Source organism: Lepidochelys kempii, chromosome 5 (genome assembly GCF_965140265.1).
Source record: "Lepidochelys kempii isolate rLepKem1 chromosome 5, rLepKem1.hap2, whole genome shotgun sequence".
Taxonomy (NCBI): Eukaryota; Metazoa; Chordata; order Testudines; family Cheloniidae; genus Lepidochelys; species Lepidochelys kempii.
Genome location: NC_133260.1, coordinates 58210423 through 58238319, shown reverse-complemented (window position 1 = coordinate 58238319; position 27897 = coordinate 58210423). Strand labels below are relative to the sequence as shown.

Sequence of the window (27897 nt, the reverse complement as noted above, 5' to 3'; positions counted from 1 at the left end):
CACACCATACTATAAAAAAATTTAAAACCCACAAACTTTAGTCCTAAACTCTTCATTATTAGTTATAAAAAAATTAACTTCAACACAAAGTCCTAATTAGTGACCAGAGTAAATTTCTGTTGCAATATAGCATAGTATTTAATAATACAGAAATAAGTTGTTTTACATTGTTTTGCTGTATCTTCCTACATAGCAATTTAACATTTAAAAATAATCAAGTTAAAATATACATTTAAAGTGTGCCCTGTATTGCATTTAGTTTTCTCATCCTTTGGAATTGCTTCACATTTTGTTTATCAGAGCATTTTAATTAACACAGGGAAAAAAAATACAGCCAGGCCCCAAGTTATACAATCATTAGTATATGTAAATAGTTTTTTGTTGATTTTATCTCTCTATTGTTTCAGAGTTAGCACTGAGGTAAAGTATTGTTTGGCAAACATGTTCCCCAACCATCAAGAAACAAACTTTAAAAGCTTATAAGATTTAAAAAAAAACCAAATAACCAGTTTCTCACTAGATGAGAACACATTTTTTAGTTCTCAACAGCTAAAGAGCGAAAAGAAAGAGGACCAATCTGATCAACTAACACAGGTTCCAATTTGTGCAGAGGAACAACAAAAGCATAGGTTAGAGCCTTTTAGTGACATTTCTGAGCTTAATAATTCTAGAGGAAAAAGTTTATTTTCAATTTTTCATTCATTTTTATTAAATTTTAAATTAAATTTAAAAATCTGAAGCCCCCCACAATCCTCAAGTCAGCTAAAATGGTTTCTATTGATTTTGCTTTAAATTTATCCTCAGCATCTCTGTCTTTGAGAGTAGTTATGAGTCCAGCTGGGAATACTTCAGAGAAAAACAGCAGCATAAAGGAAACAAAAAACAATAAGAAGAATAAGCTTTAAGTTTCCTTGAAGATTGGCAGAAAGGAAATTTAAAGCCTATTCTATAAAACCACATGCTTCTCCTTTTATGAAGACAGCTCCTGTGGCTACTTCAAAAAGACATCAAAGGCCATAATTGAAACAGTGACATTTCAGATGATGCTGAGATTTTAGGATCCAGTGCTTTCTATTCATTTTGAGTGAATTTAAGCAAAACAAACAGTTTTTAAAAAAATAAGACCTATTTTAAATTGCTTAGAAACACAAAAATATTAGAGATACATTTGAATGTTGTACCTACCAACTATTGTTATAAATAACTCCTAGGATTACTGTAATAGAAAGATTAGAGTCACAACATATTCAGCCACAAATATAGAATATTTATAGCATTTACGTTATTGTTTTCACCACCCTCACAGTTTACCATAGCATATTACTCTTTTAGTATATGTACCTTTATTTTACAGTCTGATTTTTTGGCTGTGCTGGGAAGTAAATTACATAAAAACAATATTTCACATTTATATAGTTAGTATTTTTTTATAAACATCAACTCTCACAACAGTACTATGAGGTAGGAAGTAGTATTTTCCCCATTTAACAGCTGGAGAAACTGATGCAGAGATGTTGAGGGACTTGTCCAAGGCCACAGAGAAGAGCCAAACCGAGAAATCAGGATTTCCTGGTTTCCCACTCCCTTGCTCAAACCTCAGCCACAACCCCTCTCTAAATGAAACTACTAATTAGCCCCAGACCTCACTTCCAGTAAACAGGAATTCATAAAACACAATCTAATCTCATTTATTAAGTCTCCTTACACCCAACAAGCACTGGTTTGAAAGATGCTCCCTATTCGTCAAAGTGCTGAATTATGAAAGTCTGTTGATTAGAATGCAAGAGCCTTCAAAATTATCTCCTTACTTTTTAGTCCACAGTACCAAAGTACTTTTAGGCTACTTTGTTCAAGAAAGTGCTCAGTGTTCAGTTAGATTTCAATCCCCTGATTACAGAAATTATATAAATTCCTTTAAAATGTCAGCAGCTAAGTAAGAACAGCTTGTGTTCAGAAAGGACCAAATCCTGGTTCGCTTAAGTCAATACAAGTTTTGCTACTTACTTCAGTATCCTCTGAAATATGACTTCACATCCGGAACAGGATTTGATCCCTCCCATGCATAGAGAAGTGCAAATGCTTAGGCACAATTCAGTCAAAATGTATATTCTTTTCCAGTGCAGCAGAAGCAATACAAAGGCATATATGTTCTTCCCAAATGCTTTGAAGACAGATATTTATCACTGCAAGGTTCTCTAGAACTCCCAGATACAGAGTTCTAGAGAACCTTGCAGTGATAAATATCTGTCTTCAAAGCATTTGGGAAGAACAGTAATATGGCAGCTAGGTCTCCCATTTTTCAACTCAGTTAAATAAACCAGAAAAAAATGCCCTTTCATCTGAGGGTGAACTCAGCGCTCCAACTTCAAGTAGCTGCATCAAGAGTTGCGGTTGCTCAGCCCACCTACAACTGGGTCCAAATAGTTTAGTGGATGTCTTAGAAGGCCAGGATAGGACACAATCTAATATAAATTACTAATAGGTTGCTTCATCCATATTGTCATCACTGCCAGCACCAAAGTCATCGCCATCTTCAAAATATGAAGCAATATAGTCGTTTTCCTAAATGAAAATACATTATAGATCAAAATACTTTAAGTTACTGATGTAGATGAAACAATTAAATGCACTGTTATTAAAAGAGGCACATTGCCTCATAATCCTAATCAGGAGAATACAGTATGATTTTGAAAGAAGAATATACAGGGATACATCCTCCTTTCCTAGTTTGATGAGAGAGGAAAAGACCTACATTTTGGGATGTTTAAAGTTTGATTGTCTATACATGGACACACTCATGGTGCCTTGAACGCTTTCTTTGCTGGAGGAGCTACAGTTACCTAAGGTCATGAGCCATTTGGATCACACTCCAATGCAGCCTGAGATATAATCTGGATCTTTTTTTTTTTTCTTTTTTTTTAAATCTTCTGTTGTTTTCAGATGCCAACAGCCACCATAACATTGGGGAACTAAGACAAATAGTTTGAAAGCATGTTATGAAAAACTGTCTTAGATCTTTGTAAAAGTATCACTATAAACTTGCTGCGCTTTATCAGTGATACAAATAAATAATGACATCCACTCTTAGTGCCAGGACTCACTTCTAACTGCTGAAACAAGATTTTGCAAGATTTTGGTGATACTAACATATCTAACAGAACCTCTTAAAATCAATCACCGCACTAAGCAGCATAATGTGCAGCTAGTCCACGTAATAGTGCCTTTCTCATACCAACTTTTCCTCTAATGCAGAACAGCTAACAACTTTGTTGGTACACGTGGTTTCAGTCATCATTCCTGTCACCATATTTACCTCTAACAAATAGGGTCTGTTTTGTTAGAGCTAGAAAAGGAACCAGTACCTCTTCATGTTCCTCTTCATCATATTCTTCTTGTTCATTTGCTGCTGCTGCTTCTTCCTCTTCATCCTCTTTGTCTTTTTCTTTCTCCTTTTCCTCATCAGATTTTTCTTCGTCACCTTTCTTTTCCAACTCCTGTCACAAGTTAGAACATGTTAAGGAGTCTATCAACAACATATCCTCCACGCTATCAAAATGCAGAGTTTAGTTTTGCAACTAATAATAATAATAATGCAACTAACCAAACAATGGTGTAAAAATAACAGGCAATTATGTTGCTTACCAAAATGCCAGGATTTTCCTAGGACTTATTAGATCGAATACTAGCCATTATGTTTTTAGCACATTTGGTGTAGTACTACAGTGCTGAATTCTCTTCCCCGTTATCTTAGGATAAAGTGGTAGTTATTTGTGCAGGCACACATGGTGCTTTATAAGACAAAGAACACCACATAACATCTGCTCCAATATGCGTACGTACTAAATCAGACAAAGACACACAGGGCAACTCTGCCTCTCAACCTCTTAATACCATTGTGTGCAACACATACGTCTAAAATTATGATCAAAATTTCCTCCCAATTTGCCTAGCCATTGCCTCCAAATGTCCCCTTCTCACGCCCTCTCTTCTCAACTCACTACATGGGTTTATTTGCAACACTGGTAGGTTGAGAGGGCACTGATAGATCTCTCCTTCCCTTTGGGATCACTGATAGATCTCTCCTTCCCATGTCTTCAGACACCATACAGTCATGTGTCACCAAGGCACGGCAAAACAAGACCAGACCTGACCAGAGAAATGGCTAAAATGTGAGAAGTCCCACCCAATGTAGGATGATTGAGATGTAACAGCTATTGAATTCTCTTTCTGCAGCTTTATTCCTGGGGGAATTCTGTGTCACTGCACATGCACACAATTCATGTCCCTCGCAGATTTCTTTGCTTCCCTGCAGAAAAATGACTTCCGATGGGGAAGCAAAGGGAAGCCACACCTCTCCAGAGCAGTGCAGGCAGGTCAGTTCAGGCACCTGGAGCAGCCACTAGAGACATAAATCACCTCTGGGAGCAGGGCGGGATCTGGCCAGTCATGAGTGTGAGAGTGGCACACTGTCCCTCTTGCTTGCTATTGCGCCATGCTCAGTGTGGAGGGGCAGGGCTTTGGGGTGTTTCTGAGGAGGTAGGCATGGGACAGACTCTCTCTACTCAGGCAGAGCAGAATGTAGCAGCCTGCCTGCTTAGTGAATTGTTGCCATTGTCCTGTGAATTCCCCCAGGAGTATAAAAGAAGTGTAAAAGTTGTAAGGCTCCTTTACATTGCCAGACTGGTGTAAAGGACAATATGGCTTATAAATGCTTATGGTGCTTTAGTGATTAGAACTGGTCTAAATGGACTGAAAAAATTTCCTATTAAAATGTGCTCCATGAACTGTTTATTACTGACCTTTCTGGAGTTTGATTCCCCAGCTTCACTTGCTCTTTAGTTGCCTATGATGTAACACTGAGCATATGACTGCATATATTTGTTGACTAATAACTAGAAATAAAGGATCAAACCTAGCTACATTACTATTAGGCAAGGGGGGTTGGGGATTTTCTTCAATGCTCCCCACGCCAAATCTCCATCCATGGTATTGTAGTTTAAATAAATTGCCTAAATAATTGAAACCAGAGTGTTTATATTGCATTATTTTGACAAATAAAACATGCAGAATTTTAAAATACTGTGCACAGCATTTTTTATTTTTTGGTGCAGAATTCCCCCGGGAGTAAGCATGTATTGCACAACGGAGGCTATACAGAGAAACTGCATCTTTTGCATCAAGTAGGTCTTACCTCAATTTTTTTCAACACATCCACATGACTTGTGGGTGTGGCAACTTTTGCCTTTTTCGTTTTTTCACCTGCTGAAGTAAAATAATAAGTTACTTAATTTACCTTCTTAATTCCTACATGGAAAATACACATTACTCACTGTTAGAGATTACAGCACTGTTAACATCTGTCATGGCAAATTAATGTAATGTCTGTGCTATATCCTTGCTTTACAGTTGCAAATCCTTTACCCTGCACTGAATTGCAATAGCCCAATTTATGTAAATGCTGCACTTTTCCCTAATTCGGGCAGATCTGAAACTCAACTTTGAATAGGCATTTGTCCAAATTGTGATATTAAGCTTCAGTCAAATAATTTTCAAACATATATTCAAAGCTGGTTAAGAACGTACAGAAGAAAATACGTATTATTGTCATTTTCCATCTTCTTAAATATATTAGAAACCCCTGGAATATCATTTTAATTCTTGTTCAGCATATGTAGCTTCAAGATCATAGTAGGTGTTTGTAGTAGGCTGGCAGTCCTCACTTTCAAACATCCTGCCATCTTAACAGCTGTTGATCCAGCTGAGAAAGGGCTAGGTTGCTTCTGCTGACTCCAGGTTGCTTATTACATGGATGTAAGTGAAGTAGATCTATCTCTTCAGGGAGAAATAACCTAGGGTGTTGGCTAAGCAACCTTGACATCCTGTAGAATCCTGTAGAAAAGCAATCCTGTAGAAAAGGCTTGAGATGACCTTTACTTTCTTTCATTCTTTGTTAATAAAACCAAACCCCACAAAGGAGTGAACTTTTAATTTTACATAGGTACGTGCACTTTGTTTAAAACCAAGCTATTTAAGGGTCTTGCCTACAGTATAACTGTAAAATAATGACTCCCAAGAGGCAGCTCCATTTTTGGAATGACAAAGTAGACACCGAGCACTTTAGGCCCTAATTTTCAAAAATGTCAAGTCCCATCTGACTATCAAAAAGTACTAAGTTGTCAATGGAAAAGCCAAGAATAGAACTCAGATCTTTAGATCCCAAGTCCTCTACTTTACCCACTAGACAAGGATTTCTCAAATGGGGCTATAGCATTAATTCCTCTTTATGTGATAACCTATAAACTGCAAAATTATAGAGATGGCAGTCATAATGCCATAGTAGAAAAGGAGCTGAGATTTGCACTTGTAGTTGGGATTCAACTTCTTTGTCTTGTAAGAAGAATGCAACATAACCTCTCTAGAATTACAAGACTTACTCTTCACTTATTGAACAATGAGGATAGGAACTTATAGAAAGTGTTGGAAGCTGTGTGCAGGTACACTAGAACACAACCTGATTGTGTTTTATCTGGACTAGCTTTTGAGAAAAGACTAAAGACTGACAGAAAGATATAGATTCTACTATGCAGGAAGCATTTGTCATTGACAGTGCTGATGTTCACTTGAATATTTTATCTAGATAGGGATGCTGTGGCAACGAGGAAATATTTTTAGCATACGTCTAACAATCCAACACAGTACATCTTTGATGCAAGTGGAGCTACTATGTAATAATTTATTAACTGTATGTTGACCTGATTGTGAGGATGCTTGTTTCTGAATATACTGGTTTAGTTTTATAGAGAGCTATAAGGAAAGCAAACAGGAAGGAAACAGAATGGCTTAAGATAAGCCACTTCTCCAAAAACATTTGAGGGTTGTTAAAAAACAATGCCACTAAGGAAAAGGCCTGGGAAGCGGAAGATATATAGCAGTTTAAAAAGAAACTCTCAGGAGAGGGTTGGGGTTTTTTTTTTGTTTTTTTGGAGGTGGGTGGGGGAGAAGAGTTGTTCAGGAGAACCAGGTCGATATACAGACACTTGCTGGGCGGGGAGGAGGACGGGGGGCGGACGGGTGGTCTGAAGCAGTTAGGCCTTCCTAGGTCACCATCACAGGACGGCAGGGTTTTAGGCATGTAAAACTATTATCTTACAATCCTTTTTCTCTAAACGCTTTGTTCTTTCTGTTAAAATAAATAATATGTTGGTTCTAAGGCGACTGGTCACTACATACACCTGGTCAGTTTCTCAAAGGGCAGAACCAAAGACGCCAAACACAGTTGCACCTGCTGGGTACGCATGGTTGAAATACATCATGATGTAGCGAAGGGCATGGTCTCAGAGAGGCAGAACTGCAGAATTCCACCCCTGGGAGGTAAAGGCATGAATCCTAAAACATGACGGGGTGCACTCAGAGACCAGAAAACGGACAGAGGTGCAACTAGCCCTTTAACCATGGCAATGTCATTATCCAGAAGTAAAAGTCACTCTCAGCAACATATATAGTTAGAATGGGCAAAGCAAGTTGGGTTGGATTCCAAGATAGAAAAACTGACTTGCGCTAAGAGGGGAAAACCCAAAACTCACCCTCTTCTAAAAACACACACATTTGACTTGATTATAATGTGTTATCTAGATCAGTGAGGCTCAAACAGGTGTCCTTACTCCAGCAGATCCATGAGTCATGTCCGGGGGGGCCTCCACCCTCGCTGATCAACTCCTCCCCTTCCCTCCTAGTGCCTCTTGCACATCACAGAACAGCCGTTCAGTGGCGTACAGGAGGGGCTGGGAGGCGGAGCAGGGACAGGGTGCGCTCAGGGAAGGAAAGAGGCGGGGTAGAGGAATGGCAGGAAGAGGTGGGGCCTTGGGAAAGCAGTGGAGTGGGGGAAGGGCCTGGGGCAGAGCAGGGGCTGAGCACCCCTATGGAAAGTTAGAAGCTGGCTTGTGGGTCCACAAAACTTTTTAAATCAAAATGGGGGTCCTGCTGAAGTCTGAGAACCACTGATCCAGATTATTGTTCTCAGAGTATGCCAGAATGATGTAATGGCCACCTTTCTACAAACCTCTGCAGACTATGTTTTCTGAAAGGCTTATATACATATATTTTGTAAAGGAATCTGTATCTTTCTTATGTTCACAGAAGTTAAACTGTTCAGTTGATTTTTGTTGTTGATATTAAAGAGAAAAATGGTCACTTTTGGTGTGAGATCAAATTAATAAAAATGTATCTTAAAGGCAGTGACTTTGAGCCTATGTTTATGGTCATCATTTAATGTCACTCGAGCAAAGGGACAAATCAGCAGCTGATTTTCTTAGGATCTGGGAGAGCCAATTACTGGCTCAAAGTCTGTGTAAATACAGCACTAATTACACTTTTGAACAACAGCTATATACTGGTTATTCTTCTTTGGCGATCCTGACAATAAGAATTTAATTTCCAGGAGAATGCTTGCACTCTACTTTTAGTACCATGCTTCTCAGTGAGGCTCTTAAAAGGAACAAAGCTTCCAGATGAGCCAGTCTCCATGACTACTGCACAGTCACTTTTCTGTGTTCTATTTTATCCTTGAACTGAAAGATGACTCACTACAGACTTGGACAAGGGGTAATGAAAGTAAATAATTATACGTAACAGACATCTAGGTATCAGTCAAAGGGTTGCTTCACATCAACAAAACAATAGTTCTCCAGAGAAAATTGGAATAATGGTCATGCATGCCGGGGAACACTGAAAAATAAATACATTTTATGACATTTTGTAGTGAAAATTAAACTGCTTTCTCTTTCAGAGTAACCAATACCAGCTCTAACTGCTGTTGAAGGATCTGGTTCACAATTCTGTCAAAGAGAGCTGAAAATAAATAGAAAAAGGAAAAATAGGGAAAAGCAGAAGTTACATTTATTCACACACAAAAACTAAAACAAACAGAAGAGCCAACCAAATCACAAGCAGGAACACAAATCATGGAGTATGGGAAAACAGCGGTGAAAGATGTTTGCAAACTTCTGAATGCAACAGCAAAAGAATACAAGTATTTTTTAAATAACTCAGTGCTACCCCATCAGCATTCAAAGACATATTGGTATGCAAAGCAGGAAATGCAGATACACCAGCTCCAATAACAGGTTTCAGAGTAACAGCCGTGTTAGTCTGTATTCGCAAAAAGAAAAGGAGTACTTGTGGCACCTTAGAGACTAACCAATTTATTTGAGCATAAGCTTTCGTGAGCTACAGCTCACTTCATCCGATGCAACAATAAGCTCCAATAAGTTCACTATTATTTTCTTTAAAATATCAAAATTTAGTTTTTGGTAGTTCTGAAAACATCCTATAAAACAATAAACAGACCAGTCAAATAATGTTTAAAAAAAAAATCCTAGTCAAAATGTTTCAAAAATTATTACCACTGTTTTATTTTCAACCAGCTCTAACAATTGTCTCTCTCACATATAATTGCTAGGCACTGAATGCTCCTTAAAACTACAACAGCTACCTTTTTTGGTCTTTTTCCTTGGCTTCATCTCTCTTGGGAGCCTTCTCCAATCTGCAAAAGAAATAATTTTAATATATAGGAACTATTATTTATTTGTATTACATTAGTGCCCAAAGGACCCAAGGAGGGTTGGGGTCCTAATGTTCTTGGTGCAGTACAAATACAGACCCTGATACTGAAACAGGCTCAAATTTTTGGTATCCAACTAGTCCCACTAAAGTAAACACAGTACCTGAAGTGTACTTGAAGTTTAGCCCTAGTATAAAGATTTACAGAATCAGGCCCATAGAACAAAAAAGAGTTTCTTCCCCAAAGAAGCAACCGAAGTTCAGACATAAGTGAACCTAATAACCTTTAATTTACATGTAATAATTAGCAGTAGTGAAGCTATATAGATAAAGCTGAGGTGGCCTTTCCATTCCAAACCCCAAATCTTCAGATCACTGACACCACAAATTTTCATTGATTAAATTTCTCATGTTAATCCTCAGCTCAAGCTTGAATTTTTTGGGGAAAATGTGATGCAAGTCTGAGAAACTAAGTTGCAAGCAAAGGTGGAAAAAATCAGATTTATTTTTTCAGGCAGCTCAAATACAGGTTTGTCAAGTTTGCAGTGGTAAAACATGTGTCTGCACCTCCACAAGGAATACACAATTTAGAAAGGTTGCAAATGCCATTTGACTGGCATTGTTTTAAAATGGAGAAACTGGGTGTGACGCGTGACCATTCTTTGCAGTTCACCCTAATTGAGTGACCTCAGTTGGCTCTCCTGGGACTCTGGTCACTGTGGCGTAGTCTGTCTTGGATACACATTGCCACAGGTTAATTGGGTTTCTGGATCAGAACCACACGCTTGTCAAAAATTAATTTTGATATTGGAGAGTTTAAGAATTAAAAATCAGTTACAAAGAGTGAGCCATGATCATATGAAGATCTTGACAGAAAAACCCTTGAAGAATTGTGCTTACAGAGGGGGCTGGGAGCTGTGCTGATTCAGGATGGGGAAGTGGGTAAAAGGCATCCCATTGCATATCTAAGAGAAAAATTGACACCCACTGAACAACACTATGCTATGCTGTGCAACTGTGTGAGCAGTAAAGCAACTCAAACCCTATTTGTATAACAAGATGTTTACCATGTTCAGTGATCATGCTCCCTTGGTGTGGTTACACAAAGCAAAAGAAACCAATTCTAGGTTACTCCGTTGCAGGAGTTTGATATGGACATAATTCATATCAAAGGAAACAGAATCTTGTGGCTGATGCCTTGTCAAGGTTGGGAGATGCTTGAGGTTTATGCAGGAGCTCTAATTAGCTCTCTTCGACATCAATCTCGCGTTGGGGCATGACCAGAAAGCGTTAAGAATCCTACAAGATAAATGACTCAAATTCAACCTTTAAAAACATATAGGTGGATAATGTTTGTGTTTTTACATATATATTGGTAGAGATCAACAATATAATCAGAGTCCCTGTCTATGCTGTATTCTGTTAATTCAGAGATCAAAAGACCATCTTAACATTTAAATGAACTGTAAACATAGGATATCACTGTATTCATCTCTCTTTGAAACGTATAGCAAATCATCTGTGAATGGTGGAAAAACAGGCAATTGCCTTACGTTAATCTGTGTGAATAATTACCGGTAATGCTTAGGAAATGGGTCCACTTCAAAGTCCACATGAGTGTCTATTGTTTGCCAAAGAACTACAAGCTGTCACAAGAAGGCCTGAAACTGTATAAAGATGTTTGGGTCCCAATCCTTTTTATCTCAGATCTGCCTGAGGCTTCATGCAGGGGAAGCCTGAGCCATAAGAACTGAGATCCCAGTCCTGACTGGACCACCCTGAATATAAACATTAGACTATAACCTATGAACTATTTCTGAAAGAACTCTTTGCATCTACAAAGCTCACCATCTCTGCTATGAATCTGAATCTTAAGATTGACTCATGTCTTTATGTATACTGATCTCTTAACCAATCCTCTCTCTTTTCTTTTTAAATAAATTGTAGGTTAGTTAATAAGAATTGGCTGTAAGCATGTATTTGGGTAAGATCTGGAATATTCATTAACCTGGGAGGTAATGTGTCCGATCCTTTGGGATTGGTAGAACTTTTTTATATGATGAATAAGATTTTCAGTAATCCTTGTCATATTTGACTTGCGTGTCTGGGTGGAGGCCTAAGGCTGGATTACTTCAAGGGAACTGTGTTGTTGGCTTCTGGGTAACCAGTGAGGTATTATAGAAGCTGTTTTGTGCTGGCTTGTTAAATCTAAGTAGTGGAATATCCATCACCTTTGGGGATTGCCTGCCCCATTCTTTGCAGTTCACCCTAATTGAATGACCTCAGTAGACTTCCCTTGGACTCTGGTCACACTGGGCATTTAAGAAAACTGGCAGATTACTCAAGATCCATGCAGAATTTCACTGTTGTAATTTACATTATTACCTGGGGTCCATTCCATGGATTCTTTTTTCATCTGCAGGTACTTTTTACTATATTTTTCAATTCCTAGAGAACAAGAAAAACCTGCAGTTATTGAATTCTATTTCATTTACATGCTATTAACCAAGGCAATCCAAACACTGTATTATATGCTTCCCTTGACCCAAATATACATACACACACACACACACACACACACCTTCCTTTTATACAGATGCACTTTCCATTGTGCTGATGATGAACATGTTTAACTGTACTACTGTGAGCAGTTCCCTTGAAATCAATGGGACTACTAACATGCATAAAGACTTGTCTACACTTAAACCGCTACAGCAGCACAACTGCACCCTGGTAGCACATCCATGAAGACACTACCTACACCGATGGGAAGGTTCTCCCATTGGCGTAGGTAATCCACCTTCCCGAGAGACAGTAGCTAAGTCGAGGAGAGAATTCTCCCGTCAACCTAGCGCAGTCTACACTGGGGGTTAGGTCAGTTTAACAGCATCACTCAAGTGTGGGGATTTTTCACTGAATACTTACCTACTTTCCTTGTATAGACCAGGCCCCAGCGTAGATGAGGATTTAGTCAGTTAGACCTTGCCTACATGGGAAAGTTTTACCGTTTATACTGATCTAGTATACAGGTTGGCAAAAGCTCTACTGTCGACACAGTTATACGAGCAAAAAAAGTCCTTTTGCCAGTATAGCTTATTTTATTTAGGGAACCAGTATAAGCTATATCTACATTGTGCCTCCATTAAGAAGGTTTGCTGGTATATTTATACTATGACCCCTGTCTAGTGTAGACAAAGTCTTATCTGGTATGTGGCTTTTTTCAGTATGGCTTAATCCCTTTCCCAAGCAACATAAACTTAACTGAAAAAATGCACTCATATTGGAAAAAAAAAGAGTGTCTACATGAAGAGTTATATCATTTTAAATCCACACCTTAGATTATAATGAAAAACCTTCCCATGTAGACAAGTCATCCCTCAGTAAAGAAAAACACTGAGACTGGAACTTAGGCATTCTTGAGTGTTAGTCCTTCTTTATTACTATAAACCATAATGCCTCAAAACAAAAAAAATAAATAAAATTACAAAATTAATTTCTACTGCAGTAATGCCTAATGATTCCCAAAAAAAAAAGAAGGCCCCTGTATACTAGGCACTGTACTAACAAACCACCCCAGAGAGCTCAGAGTCTAAGATTTACACAAGACACAGAGTAAAATAATGAGACAAATTAGGATGATGGGAGGTGGAAAGGTAACAGTACATTCAACTCTAAATCAATTACATATATGACTCCCCATCACTTGGGCTTCCAGTCTGTTACCAGGGCAAATGTAAGCACAAGAGCCAAGAATATAGTGGAACAAAAGCTTATGTTTAAAACGATGGTGCCTCAAGGGGCACCTAAAGTAACTGGTGTTGGGTGTTTTTTGTATGAACTGTCAATGTCAGGAGAGGAAAAACCAGTGGCTTTGATTTCAGGATGAAGCCCATTATGGAGGAACGTTATTGCAACTGCTAACATCAGGGTAGATTTGATTTAAAACACTAGTCAGGAAGACTTGATTTAATCATGGTTTTCTACATAAAAGTGCATTCTTGTTGGTTGTTATAACCTTAATACATATTTTTTACAACTCAGAGATAGATGTAGGTTTCATTTTTAGAAGGTACACACTATACATTTTTAAACAGTGATTTATTTTGAAAACTTTTCAGATTACTTTTACAGCTATATCAGAAAATGAATGATTGTTTGTTTTTTTCATTTACTAAAGGTAACTGAAGCAGATATATGAAGTCATTGGGAGGTGAACTATCTCCAATTTAACAGGTTAATCATTAATATTTGGAGGATTTTCTTGCCATGCTGTATTAGGAGGAGAACATCACCAGACAGACATTTAAATTGTTTTATTTAACTAAAACAACAACGTTAAGTATTCTGGATTTTTTTCTTCAACTGCAAACATATAATATTTTAACAAAACAAGCATATGTTCCTTGCTTCTCACATTTATCTCCAGACTTCTTCTCCTTGTCCAGATCTATTCCGCCCCCAACAATCTTCTGTTCATTGAACTTTTTGAAACTTTGCACTTTTAGAGAGAGGTAAGGGATTGACTCTGTGTACACAAATTTGCAGAGGGACAACAGAGTTGAGGTCTGTTATTTCTCACCTCTATATATTATTTATTTATTTTAAAACATTTTTGCCGTTAACAAGCATGTTACCTCTGGAGACACAAATCCACAGTTTGAGAACTGCAAAACTAAGCATATCTGATGGTATCTTCTAGACTGAGCACTGAGTCCCATTGGGTAGATAGAAAGATTAACCTAAATAATCTACACAGAAGCCTGTGGAACCCATAAGATTGGGTCCTTAATCCATGAACTATTGGAGCTCATTTACAAAACTTTGCTTAAACATTACATGAATATATTGTCTCATACTACAGAATTAGAATTTATAATCCCTATTCCATGATAAGATATCTTTGAGCTATAATGTATCTTTGTATAGGTTTTTTCCTCAAAAAGCATTTTATCAAAAAAGTCCAATTTTATTTTTTTAAATCATTGATTTTTATCCACCCTGGCTAACATATGTAGTAAAATCTGTGTGCAACAGTAACTGATCTTAATCAACCATAGGTACCCAGCAAATCCAAACCCAGCAGCACAGCTTCTCTTATGCCACTGTAGCATAGACACTTACTACAGTGATGAAAGGGGATTTTCCATTATTGTAGTAATCCACCCCCACAAGAGGCAGTAGGTAGGTCAATGGGGTTTGGGTTGGCTTAACTACTGTTTTTCATATCTCTGAGCAACCTAGTTAGGTTGACCTAAGTTTTAGCTGTAGACCAGGCCTTCATAGTTTGTAAAGGCACCTATCTTCAAGTTAATTAAAATGTTTCAAAAGTTATCATTCATTTTCATTCAGGAGAAAGCAGGATGGACAATATTTTTCAGCATGACTGATAGTAACGATAAGTAGCAGGCAACAGAATACACTTGTGTTTAAATAATATCTTCTCAGTTCAGTTGATGGATGTTACCCCAGTACCCACACATAATTTCCCACCATATCCCAAATAAACAAGAATTAAAATTAAGCTCCTGAATCCAACAGATCAAATCATGTATTCCACAGCCTAAAATGTATATTAACATTATAAAAAATAAAAATCATACTACAAAATATTATCCACGAGTGATATTGCCAAGATGCAATATTCTCTCCCACATCTTTCTTTTGCCACCTTTGCCATTTTAAAGCATTTCATAAGAGCATTTGGTCATTTTAATCCAAGAAAACAAAAAAGGAGTGAAATACTTCTTTCACCAGTTGACTACTTAATGACTGTGTATTTGATAATCAGGGTCAGGTGTGCTGATGGGTCTAACTTCTGGAAGGAGAAACAGAGATTAGATCATCTGCTACTGCAGGATTCTTATAGCTTTGTCTATCTGGTGCTGGCCACCATCAGACACAGGATACTAAACTAAATGGACCTTCGATCTGATTGAGTATGGTAATTTCTGTGTTCCTTACAGTCCCCAACCAACATCATTTACCATACCTGGCAGTCAGGCTAGGCTCACAGGAAGATGGTGGAATTGACAAAAAAGGTTGAATAGGGAAAAAATCCACTCTGAATAATGACAGCCTTCTGTGATTGCTAGATTTTTGATACTCCTGCAGTGAAGCTGGGAGGTACTTGGGTCCTTTGTTTTCCCCAATGCAATTTTCAAAGACTTGGAAGCTTTGATTTAAACAACGCTTATCAACAAACTAATGAAAAGGTAAAACATATGTATTGGCTGTCAAATACAATATGTCAGCCAACACTGAGAAAGACAACAAATATTTTCAAAATTAAATTGCAGTTTTATAAAGGTTTAAAAAAAGGGGGACAGATACTATGGTCTAGGTGAAACACGCAAAAGGCTGGCAGTCAGGAATTCCTGATTTCTAATTCCACCTCCACCACTGATTCAAGCATTGGTAAATCTCTTCACCTCTGTCCTTCTCAGCTTTGCCATCAGTAAAACTACTTATCATACCTACCTGTCTTTCAGGGATGTTGTGAAGTTTACAATGGAGCACTGACTAATTTGGGCCGTGATAGAGTAACCTTCAACTGATTATTTTTAATTGGTATATAATATTTTAAAATAATCTGGCTACAGTTTAAAGGGTCCTTATTGGAACCTGGGCTTTTTAAAAATATATTTATATAGAGAATTCTGTGCTCCACTATTAATGATTATAAAGGCATTTTCAGCAAGGAAGAAACTGACTGACTAAACAGAGTTGTCAAATACACAAACAAAACAAATTGAGAAGAACAGACTTCTCCCAAACCCATATACTACTTTTTAGTTACAGCAAATGTAGGCATTACTTGTAATTCTCCTAGGTGCAAAAGTTTCACTATTCAGTGTCAGTACTACAGCTTGAACATATAAAGTGCTAATTATTACATTTTTCACACACAAATACATTTTGCTGTTCTAAAAATTACATTTATGCAGAACAAACCTTGATTTTCATCTTCATTTCGCATAAAATAAGGCATTTTTTTCATACTTCCTCTAAATTCTTGCTTTAAGGCCAACATATAATCCTCTTCCTCTCCCATTTTCAGAGGCACTGGCTTAAAATCTGTTGGCTGTGTAAATTATTAAGGTGCATTATTATGCTAATATCCAACACATTCAGCAACACAAAAAGCTGCAGAAAAAATGTGCTAGTTATAGAGGGGTGCGATTCTGTATTATGCTAGTTTGCAAATGTATTGTATTGTATTGTATTTTGACAATATGTTCAGAACTTTATAAAGCATATTTTTCAGTTAAATTGTAAAAAGGATTTATTTCTTTTTAATGTATCCATCCATGAAAATCTCTATCAGGAAAGAAAGAAAGAAAACAAGTATCTAAAACATTTTCTTGACTATTAAAAAACATAAAATTCTAATTCAACTGACTTTAGATCAGTGCAGCAAGGTGAAAATCATCATCCACCCCACTAGCCCTCCAAATGCAGTGCCTCAGGCTGACTTAACGTGCTCTGAACCTCTTGCTGCTATCTTAAGTCAAAGAACAACTTCAGCAATACCTCTTCCCAAAATACAGTTGGATCTGTGCTAAACATGATTAATCTAAACAATGGGTTCTGATTTTTTTTTTTTTAAATCATGCTAGTTACCTCATGGACAGTCTAATACAATTTAACAAATCTGCTGTCAAGAACAAAAAAGTCTCTTCCCACTGTGGCCTTGTCTACATTAGAGACATGGGATCTGTAAGCCTCTCACAGTGCAGCTCCATTGATGATAGCAACAGTGAGGTTGTAGCATAAACAAGACTCAGACTGTTTATACTATCATCAGACAACAGTGTAAAACACCTGAATCCTCACTGGGAGCACATGGTTACATGGACTAGTTACTTTCAAAACTGACTGATAGTGTTTAGGATTTTTCCACATGTTTAACAGTTCACCTCATTACCTGAATATGAATATGAAACACAGTACACAGACATGCAACATGCTCTTAAAATTATGCTTCTGTACTTACAGGAAACAGTGGACGGGGCTTGAATGCTACTTCAGGTAGCGTTTCACCTTTGGCAAAGCCAATTGCCTCGATGTTGAAAGTAAATGCAGCACGTCCTCTTCCTTTCCCTGACCCAGCCATTTGGAGTTACTGGAAATATTACACCCTTTGTTAGATTCTAGTTGTATCACAAAAAATAAAGCCAAAATTAAGATGGAAAAAAGTCAAAGACTAAAAAAAAGGTATTTTTCAATTGCATGACTCAGATCAATTATGATCTCCAGCTTGGAAAAAAAGTTACTTCTGTGTGGAAATCAAACTGGACTCAAGACTCCATTTTTCGTTTCTAATCAAAACTGAGTCTGGTTTAAAACTGAGAACTTAAAAAAGATGGGAACACGTGTCAGCCAGCCCCGCCCCGGCTCTGCTGCCGCAGCCCGCAGTGGGTAGCGGCGGCCTCAGTCTCAGTGCGGGGCTGTGTGCGGCCCGGCATGTCGGCGCTGGAGTGGTTCGCCCACAAGCCCCTGGGCGGCGGCATCTACTGGATCCAGGAGCGGTTCTACGAGTCCGGCAACCGAGCCAACATCTGGCTGGTGCGGGGCTCGCAGCGCGACGTGGTGATCGACACCGGCCTGGGGCTGCGTAGCCTGCCCGACTACCTCCACTCGGCCGGGCTGCTGCGGCCGGGCGGCGGGCCCGGGGAGGCGGAGGGCGGGGACAGGAGGCCCCTGCTGGCCGTGGCCACCCACGTACACTTCGATCACGCGGGCGGGCTGCACCAGTTCGACGAGGTGGCGGTGCACAGCGCCGAGGCGGGCGCGCTGCTCCGCGGGGACAACTACGAGACCGTCACCTGGCTGTCGGACAGCGAGGTGGTGCGGCCGCCCAGCCCGGGCTGGAGCGCCCGGCAGTTCCGAGTGCAGCCCGTGCAGCCCACCCACGTCCTGCAGGAGGGTAAGGGACAGGCGGGCCGCCCCGCGCCGCCCGGCCGGCTCAGCCGCGGGGCGGGATGTGCGTGTGTGCGAGGAGTGGGAGCGAGGGAAGCCGAGACAGCTCCTTGGGGCACTTGCGCTGGGGTCTTTACAGGGGTTTGTGTAAGGCGGGTGTGTTGTGTGTGTGTGTTCTGTTGGGCATGTATGCGTGCGTTTGCTGGCACACACGTAGAGGTTGGGCTGGGCACTTCTGTAGGTCAGGAGCGCCTACGTGTGTGTGTGTGTCTGTGTGTAAGTGAAATGGGGCTAAGATGGTGAGTTGTGCATCTCTGTAAGGCAACGGGGTTTAGATACAACACACAGTGATGCACTATCTGTATAGTACATCTACACGGATACCCAGCATCTGTATGCCTGGAGAGTTGGGGGGAGGTTCATCTGCATGTGCGTGCCTTACTCTGTATGTTTTTGGGGGATAAGAAAGTACATCTGTGTAAGACTATGCACTACTGTTTGTGGGAGGTGTGCATATGCTGCGTTTGTGTCTTTTATTTACATCCATGTGTTCACATCTGTTGTATACTTGCATCAGTTCATCTGTGTTTAGTGCTTCTAGATTAAATATCAGCTTATATACAGTGCATCCTGTTTATATGTATCTAAATATATACCTCACGTTTATAGTGTTAGTATATTGTATGACACTCAAATATAAAACATTTTTTTATATAAAGGGCATCAGTGGATATGATATGCTGTATCTGTGGTGTATTCATATATGTTTGTACTACATGTAGTAATCAGTCAATTTATATGAAGTGAATCATACATAATGCATCAGGATGTATGTTTATGGTGCATGTCTGTATAGTGCCTATGCATCAGTGTACCTCAGGTTTCAGCTAAAGGGCTTGATTATCTGCAGCCTTGGCTTTGTCAGTCTTCTATACCTCTGCAAAGAAGGTGTAAAATGCTACTAGCAATATAAGTATGAGAGAATTCTGATTTTTGGTATTGTTTTATACCCACTTTTCACTAATGTGAATGACTGCACAGGGTGCAGGGTAGTGGAGAATTAGGTCTTTGGTTTACTAATGGAAATAATTTTTATCAACTAAATAAGGCAAAAATTATTCTTCCACGTCTGTTATAATTCTGACTTTCCTGCAAGACCTCTGGGGAACAGAGGAAAAAAATTATAATGCTCCTCTTTGATCTAGCTAGATAAAAACAGACTAAGTATTTTCCTCTCCAATGGGAAGCAGGCAAATCAGGAGCAGACAACACTGCCAGGAATGGTGTCGCCCCTCCCTTTTGTCTCTTCTGTTACAGGAAGACTTTTCACTGAGGGTGAACAGAATCTGGATCTAAGGCGAGAATTGTCTCCGTCACCAATAATTTGGAGATGTGATGATGCATTCTCCCATCATGTAGAGCAGGGGTAGTCAAAAGACAGCCCAGGGGACAAAACTGGACTGTCAGATGCTTTTGAACAAATTGCAAAATCTTTTTATTTTCATTGCTGGTTTTGTATTATTTTCTCTGGACCTTGACTATACCTTGACCAAGAAATTTGGACCTTGACAAGAAATAATTGATTAACTCTGATGTACAGTTTCATGATGGAAGTAATAATTCAACATTATGTGTTGTTAATATGAATATTTCATGGTGAATTTTCTTTCAGAATCTCTTTTGACCTGTGTTGGCTTTTATGTTTGGAGTTGTGTTTTTTTTCATTGGATGGGCATTGGAAGGAACTGTCTTACAGATAAGAGTGGGGAAGAGTTGAGATTCCAAAGCCTCCACTTCCCCTCCTTAATTATTTTATACTGAGAAATCTCCCTCTGTCGTATTCACAAAATGAATAAGAGGTATACCTATATTTTGCCCCCATTGATTTCAGAGGAAGCAAATTTAGTTTTTTTCCTTCCCCAACAGCAAATAAAACTGGTAGAGAATGTGCAGTGAAAAATAAGGTTTCAAATATGTTATAAACTATATCACAGATGATTGTCAGTTAGGACTGTACTCCTGATAGGCTTGTTTGGGCTGCAACCTTCATTTTGAAAGAAAATGGAATCTCACCAGATAAAAACAAGGAGCTGGTAAATATCTGAAACCGGGGGGGGGGAGCGGGATTTTGAGTTGCATACTTCAGCCTACTGAGTATAACTATTTTTCATTTCTGCAAGTAGTATTTAGTTACTGTGATATGATAGTTCTTTCAAAATGCTAATAGCAAATGTCTAATGAAATAGATTGCCTAGTTTTGTAAAAATTTAAGCAGATTGGAGATCTAATTGGATTTAATTCCCAGACTGTTCTTGAACATAATAAAAGGAACTGTGATATGCAATGTTGTTGTATTTTAACTATGAAGATTTCTGTAAAGGAAAAAATAATATCCAGCCTTCTCCTCAGGTGACTGTAATCTGTCCCCTTTTTAATACTGTATTAAAAACATATTTGTGGTAAAATGTTAAAGAAGATTATATAGACCAATCTGGAATAGTTGTAGCAATAAAACATATTTGATTCTTCCACTGGGTGAAGTAGGGCAGTATGTTTCATTTAATAAAACAAAAATACCCCCCTTCCCACAATGTATTTAGGTGCAAATGATGTATTTGTTTGTAGAGTTAAAATATCCCTATTGACCTTAGAGAACATTACTAGTTTTCCTCCTTTTGAAAACTTTATAGCAGAGAGGGAGAGATGTTGCGTGAGTAATGTCTCTGCATAGTTTGATAAGAGAACTTGTTATAAAACAAGTGTGTATATGAAAATAATTAAAACTGGGGATTGATTTCTCCATATTGGAAGTAATAGTTTAAAATTTTTGAAGAGTCAAAATTGTAATAAATTATGTTTAGTTGGATTGTTGTGCTGCCCCCTCCACTCTAGCAATACAAAACCTTTATTTCTTGAAAGTGGTGAGTGGTACAAGTTGGGGAAGTCAACTTTTAGCTGTGTAATCACCTGTTGACTACACTGTCTAGCCTTTTCTTATTCTATACCTATTTAAAATCCCACTTAGTATATATGTTATTCAGTTTCAACTGTTTTTCCTTATCTTGTCTGAATTTGTTGTTAAAGTGTGAACGCTTCTCTTCTCCCTCTATTTGAATCATTTTAGTTTTAATAGGCACCATTCTCTTTTTAAGAAACCAGTATCACGGTATTTGGATTATTTGAACTTCTTGGCCCTAGAACCGTTTGTGATAACCTCCATGCTGATATTGTACCTTATGAAGAGTTGTTTTTGTTTGTTTGCAAGAGCTGAATTGCAGATTTAAAAAAAAACAAACAAAAAACTAAAAACATCAGAAGCACTCTGCAAAGTTTATTACACTTCATACAGATACGAGAGTAGAGTAAGGCAAATTAAGAGTCTTATCAGCTCTGAAAATGTTGACAGAGTCTCAGGGCACTTAAAACATTGCAGCAGTTGGAAACCTTAACTCTGATTTTTCTGAAACGGCATCAATTTAGCCATTTTCCATGTATTTGTGGTATTTTTTTATTGATGTTTGTATGTGTAAAATAGCAATGTTGGATAACAAATTGTATACCATAATATACAAGGTATGCAACAAGCCAGAGTTAACGTTCTGTTAGAAACTTTAGCTCTGAATTTTGTGACCGATGTAATTTATCAGCCCTAACAATTAATTGAGTTTAGTTTCTCCATTTACATTAGTCATATCTAATCTCTCAGACTACTAATGCCACTTTAATTTATTTATCCTGTCTAAAATCTCACTGAATTTTTAGCCTAAATTGTCTTTGTTTTATCCTTGCATTTTTTGTTCCTACACTCCTGGTGTACTTCATTTTCTTCACGCCATTCTGATGATTGTGCCTTAATTCTGCAAGTGCTTTCCCCCTCTTTGAATTTGGGCTGTTACATGCTGTCCATTTCTCTACCCTCTTCTTTCATTTTTTTTTTTCCTAGTATGATGTTACTTTGGGTCTGGGAAGCCCATTGGAGCACTTCACAGCTCCAACTTCCTCATCACCACTACCATCTGGTTCACCACTTTGGACATTCTGTATCTTTTATATAAAATCATCAGCGTTCATGCTATTAAACTATTATCTAGGCCTTCCATGCATAGTCAAACTCCCTTTTGAGGATAACACCAATAGCCCCCCAAATAACTTGAAACTAACTAACTTGGCAGCAAATTTTCAGGTAGAGACAATACTGTTTCCCTATGCTATGCACAGGGTAGTCAAATCTGCTTCAAGTTTTAATGTTGTGATAATGGTGAGATATCAAACCTTTGGCCTGGCATAGCAGCACTGATAAGTAGGGCCCTACCAAATTCACGGCCATGAAAATCTAGTCTCCCCCAGAAAATCTGGTTATTGTAAAGGTGTCACGGTATTGCCACCCTTACTTTTGTGCTGCCTTCAGAGATGAATTGCCAGAGCGTGGCGACTACAGGCCAGGAGCCCGGCTCTGAAGGCAGCACCACTGCCAGCAACAGCGCAGAAGTAAGGGTGGCAACACCATGCCACCCTCACTTCTTTGCTGCCATCAGAGCTGGGTACCTGGCCAGCTCTCTGTTTGCCCAGCTGTGAAGAAGAAAGGGTGGTAATGCCCATGCTCCCCACACAAACACAAGAGCTTTGTGACACCTTTAGGGTCAGGACCCCCGGTTTGAGAAACGCTGATTTAAGGGCTTTACATGTTTACAAATCATGAATATGTATTTAAAAGTATAATTACACCATAAACTTTAAGATTTAAATATCTGAAACAGTGAAATTCATGCTTTTTAAAATGTAATGACTGAAATTTACCAAAGTGGACCATGAATTTGGTAGGGCCTTAGTAATAAGTGTAACCCAAACAGCTACAACACAGATGCAAAATGCTGTCATTTTAGGGCCTGACTTTCAGAGGTGTTATGTGCCTCTAATCAAGCCTATAACTTCTGTAGTGCTGACTAGATTTCTCTTGTGCTAGCTGGTTATCAGAGCCAGAGTTGAACCAGTATTTATTTTGGTTTGGATTCATGTTTGGGTTCATTTGCATTCGGTGTGTCTGGGTTTGGTTCCAGTTCAAGCCACCAAACAAAAATAACAGTTCAATTACTGGATTGAGCCAGTACAAATCAAATTTTAGTCTCGGTGGAAGTATGCCTATTTACTATTTTGTTGTCTTGTTTTATAAAGTAAGATCACAATAGTTTTTAAAATAGTAAGCCTAAAAAAAAGTGAAACATTTATTTTAACTAGAAACCCAAATAATTTATTTTAAAGTTCAGGTTCAGTAGGTAGGACAAATTTATGGTTCAGATTTGTTTCTAGTTTAAGTAAAAATACTGGTATGAACTGGTTCTTCGGTTTCCATTCACTTCTCTGACTAGGACTAGATGTTTTGTAATTTCTCCTTAGTTTTTGGACTACCTAGTGCAGAGGTTCTCAACTCTGGTCCACCGCTTCTTCACAGAGAGCCCCTGGCAGGCCGGGCCAGTTTGTTTACCTGCTGCGTCCGCAGGTTCAGCCGATCGCGGCTCCAGGCCAGTGGGGGCTGCAGAAAGCGGTGCGGGCTGAGGGATGTGATGGCTGCCCTTCCTGCAGCCCCCATTGGCCTAGAGCGGCAAATCGCGGCCAGTGGGAGCCGCGATCGGCCAAACCTGCAGACGTGGCAGGTAAACAAACTGGCCTGGCACGCCAGGGGCTTTCCCTGAACAAGCAGTGGACCAGAGTTGAGAACCTCTGACCAAGTGCATGATGGCGTGTTAAAAATCCTTCTTATTTTAAATTAACTTCACCACAGTCATTACGAAGGTCCTGTATCATGATTGCCATCCTTTAGGTTGTGGAAGATGATGGAATTTCCTTTAGAATTAGTTAATATCACTCTTTAATCAGCAGTTTGTATGGAGGTACTTGGTGAAATAAGTCTTATCTGTCCCTCCTCTCATAGTCTAGGCTTTGAAGTTGTAAATCTTACTTTTAACCACTTCTTTTAAGTTAGAGATTTTTTTAAAAAATGAATAGAATATAAACTTTCAAATGCTGAATTAGCTATACTGTCTAGCCAGTTCTACATCATCAACCTGAGCTTCTGCTGAAACTATCAATGCAATGGCTATTTCACTAAAAAAACATTCATAGCTGTGGTGATAGTGAAACAGTTCTTAAAAATCTGTTCTGAATATGAACTAAAATATGACTACAACTTTCCTTTAATTTCGTATATCTTAGTCAATACTGGTATTCTGAAAAGTAGTATATTTGGGAGCCAATCTTGCTTCCATTTTAATCATTTACATTGTTCTGTCACTGCAGATCTCAAAATAACTGTGTTGGAGTCCAGAGAGAGAGCTAAATAACAATAAATTTTTATAGACCATAAAAAGCTCGGTATTAAAAATGTAGGAAAAACCGAAGTTGGGAAATCAGTAGATTTTTAGAATGTGTATTTCTTTCTGCCCAAATTTCTTTATAGTTCAGATCACCTGATTAAAAATTAAGTCCCATTCCACGTTTACTTTACAATGTTTGGTCTTTTTAGAGGATATATAATTTGCTTATTGCATAGACCGCTGTATACGCTTTGGTTTTGGCTTACAATGCATAATAAATGCATATTTATATATTATCCCTTTAATATATTTAAATCTGTAGGGGACGTGATCAACCTTGGTGACCGACAACTGACTGTCATGCATATGCCTGGTCATTCAAGAGGAAGTATTTGCTTACACGACAGAGATCGGAAGATATTGTTCAGTGGAGATGTTGTTTATGATGGATCAATGATTGACTGGCTTCCCTACAGCAAGATAAGTGATTATGTCACAACTTGTGAGCGTCTTATAGAATTAGTGGACAGAGGTCTTGTGGAGAAGGTACTTCCAGGGCATTTTAACACCTTTGGAGCTGAAAGGCTGTATCGTTTAGCTTCCAACTACATTTCAAAAGCTGGAGTTTGTCACAAAATTTCTACCTGTGCCATGAGGTCCATTGCAAGTTTAGCTCTTCGTGTGACAAATTCTAGAGTCACTTCTTAGTGTCAGTTCATTTTGTTAATATCAGCTGTTGTAAAACCAAATGGCTTCTGAGCTAGTGTTGATAAAAAGCAAACAAAAGCAGTGCGTTATTAAAGAAAAGGCAGACTGATAATGAATGATCCATAAAGATTTTTATTTTTGCTTATTTTATTTTTATTTTATAAAATTAACACAAGCTATACCTATGTGAATTATCTTTTCTTTCTGTTTTTCAAGGCATGTTTGCACCTGGATTATGAATGCCGTTAGACTGTGGTTGGAAATATATTGTTTTATTTTTGATATTATTCTAATGAATACATATGATATGCCAAAATGAAAAGTTTGACATTCGTGCCTGAAACTTAACTTTTTTTTTTTATGTGGTGTTAGGTTAAAGGCTCAATTTGTGTTTAAAGTGTACTTTAAAAATGGCTGAAATGTAATTTAGCGGTTAGTGCTATATTTGAAAAGATAGCTGTAACATTCCATTGTCCTATAGTACTGAATTCAACATCCAGTACACTTAGTTTATTACTTTTAAAGTGAATGTAACTTGAACTGTTTACTATTTGTTTATAAAGTGTTTCAGTACATATTGTTGCTTTTTGAAGAAGTGCATTGCATTTGAGTCTCTGTTCCTAAAATAGATTAAATGCATCCATGAAAATTGCTAAGATATATCATTTCTTCATTAAAATTGACATGTTTGTTGTTTTAAATGATGTTAAACAAGTTAGTTTATATGTGCATAATTATTTAACAATTTAAATAGAATATAGATACTATTTTAAATGGACACTGTCTGATTATTTTTATATATATTTTATCTTCCTAAGAAGTTTGACAGTGTTTAGTTTTCAAATTTTGTTTTTCCAGTTTAGCAAATTTCTTTTATCCACTATGTTTAAGAGGAGTTTAAAAATTAACCTACTTCTTTGTTTGCAATTGACTTTATGCGAAGAGATGGTTTTATGTGATCATACCAAACTATATTTTGGGCTCTATTCAGAAGAAAATATCTATGGCCTTTCTGACCTAACATAAATTTTGGGAGAAAGAATGGTCTGCCATGGAAACTAATCACAAATTAATAAGCACTCTTGCCCATAAGTTATGGAAGTGAAAATCTTATGTAAATCATCTCTCCTCTCATGGCTATTTACTTCATATATTCTTCACCAAAACCAGCACTGCATATAGAGTTTAATAAAGGCATGACACATTTATTTAGATTTTAACAGTGCCTAATTAATGTATGCTGGAGCAAAACTGTAAGTGGGCAGAACAGATCCACCAGACCGTGGCTAGTCAGGACAAGTTAGCAATTATATGTTCTGGTTTTTGTTTGTGTAAGAAATCTAAATTCCTTTATATGATTATGTGAAGGAATGATAGCTTCATTTCTGAGGTTAGTTCAGGAAGAACTATTTAACCCAGTTGCTACTTTCTTTAATACCAGAGATGAAAGGCAAAAAAATGGGCCTGAAAAGAAAGTTACTCAGTGAAGGGCCACAAAACAAACTTCAGATCATGGCCTCTCTTCTTTTCAGTTGACTGACATTTGCTCTTATCTGCATATGCTCATTCCAGTCTAAATATTATTCTGAAAAGCAGGCAGGTTGGCAGTTTGAGAACTGTTGTGGGAAGTAGAAAATTCAGAATGCCTGAAGAAGCATATTGTAGCTACCAAAGAAGCTTGGGTTTACATTGAATTGTCTGGGTGACTTGCAGCAGCTGTTGTGGACCCCTTGATTCAGTAACTGCCAAGAAAGGATGTTTTGTACGGTTTTAAACACAGAATTTGTGTTCCAGCATCAACTATGTCATACTACAGAGTCCTTAAATTCTGACTTCACTGGGTGTTTTGCCAGCATCAAAGAGCAGTAATTATCAATAATATCAGTAATTGTCAGATTTCTTCCTCCACTAAGTTTTGCCTAAATCAGTAGTTGACCCAGTATAAACACAGTCTTGGAATGGTGTTTAATAGTATACTGCTTGCTCCAGATACACAGAAAATCCTAGTGTTGTGGGTCTTAAAATAGCAACTATTTTTATATTATAAGAAATAACTTGTTAGGCAAGTAATATCCTCTCTGTAAAATATTTGGAGGCCTTCCCCCTCAGACTATATTTTTTTTGTCAGATTTTGATCTTAAGAGTTTAACACTGTCCCTTTCACATTATTTGATTAAATATATTTAAAATCGGTTAAGTTTAAGTATTGCAAAATTTGGGGTGTTTAGAATTGTTTGTAAAAAGTCTGAAGCACTGTCTGTGTTAATTAAGTTTGCTGTTTTCAGTATAGTGGAGGTTTTATGGAAAAATTAAACTTGGTCTGTCTTCAATCAAAATTTTATTGATGTTGGCTGTCTGTTTTCTAGGAAACTGTATTGCATCTTATTTTGCAATGGATACT

At 38.0% G+C, this 27897-nt stretch overlaps 2 protein-coding genes across 3 annotated transcripts; one reads left to right on the top strand and one right to left on the bottom strand.

The window, feature by feature from the left end:
• Nucleotides 1-108: 108 nt before the first annotated feature.
• Nucleotides 109-18291, bottom strand: POLR3G (RNA polymerase III subunit G). Of its 2 annotated transcripts, none has more exons than XM_073344457.1 (7): nucleotides 17552-18291; nucleotides 16510-16639; nucleotides 11944-12006; nucleotides 9491-9541; nucleotides 5192-5262; nucleotides 3363-3494; nucleotides 109-2562 (listed from the first exon to the last, which is right to left on the bottom strand). In XM_073344457.1, the coding sequence occupies exons 1-7, from the start codon at nucleotides 17669-17671 to the stop codon at nucleotides 2476-2478; spliced, it is 654 nt and encodes a 217-aa protein (XP_073200558.1). In that variant the 5' UTR covers nucleotides 17672-18291; the 3' UTR covers nucleotides 109-2475. The 2 variants fall into 2 exon arrangements, with proteins under 2 accessions (XP_073200558.1, XP_073200559.1); XM_073344458.1 differs by having other exon boundaries at nucleotides 5192-5259.
• MBLAC2 (metallo-beta-lactamase domain containing 2) lies at nucleotides 17949-27832 on the top strand. Its single transcript, XM_073344456.1, has 2 exons — nucleotides 17949-18484; nucleotides 25111-27832. The coding sequence occupies exons 1-2, from the start codon at nucleotides 18022-18024 to the stop codon at nucleotides 25494-25496; spliced, it is 849 nt and encodes a 282-aa protein (XP_073200557.1). The 5' UTR covers nucleotides 17949-18021; the 3' UTR covers nucleotides 25497-27832.
• The last annotated feature ends 65 nt before the right edge of the window (nucleotides 27833-27897 follow it).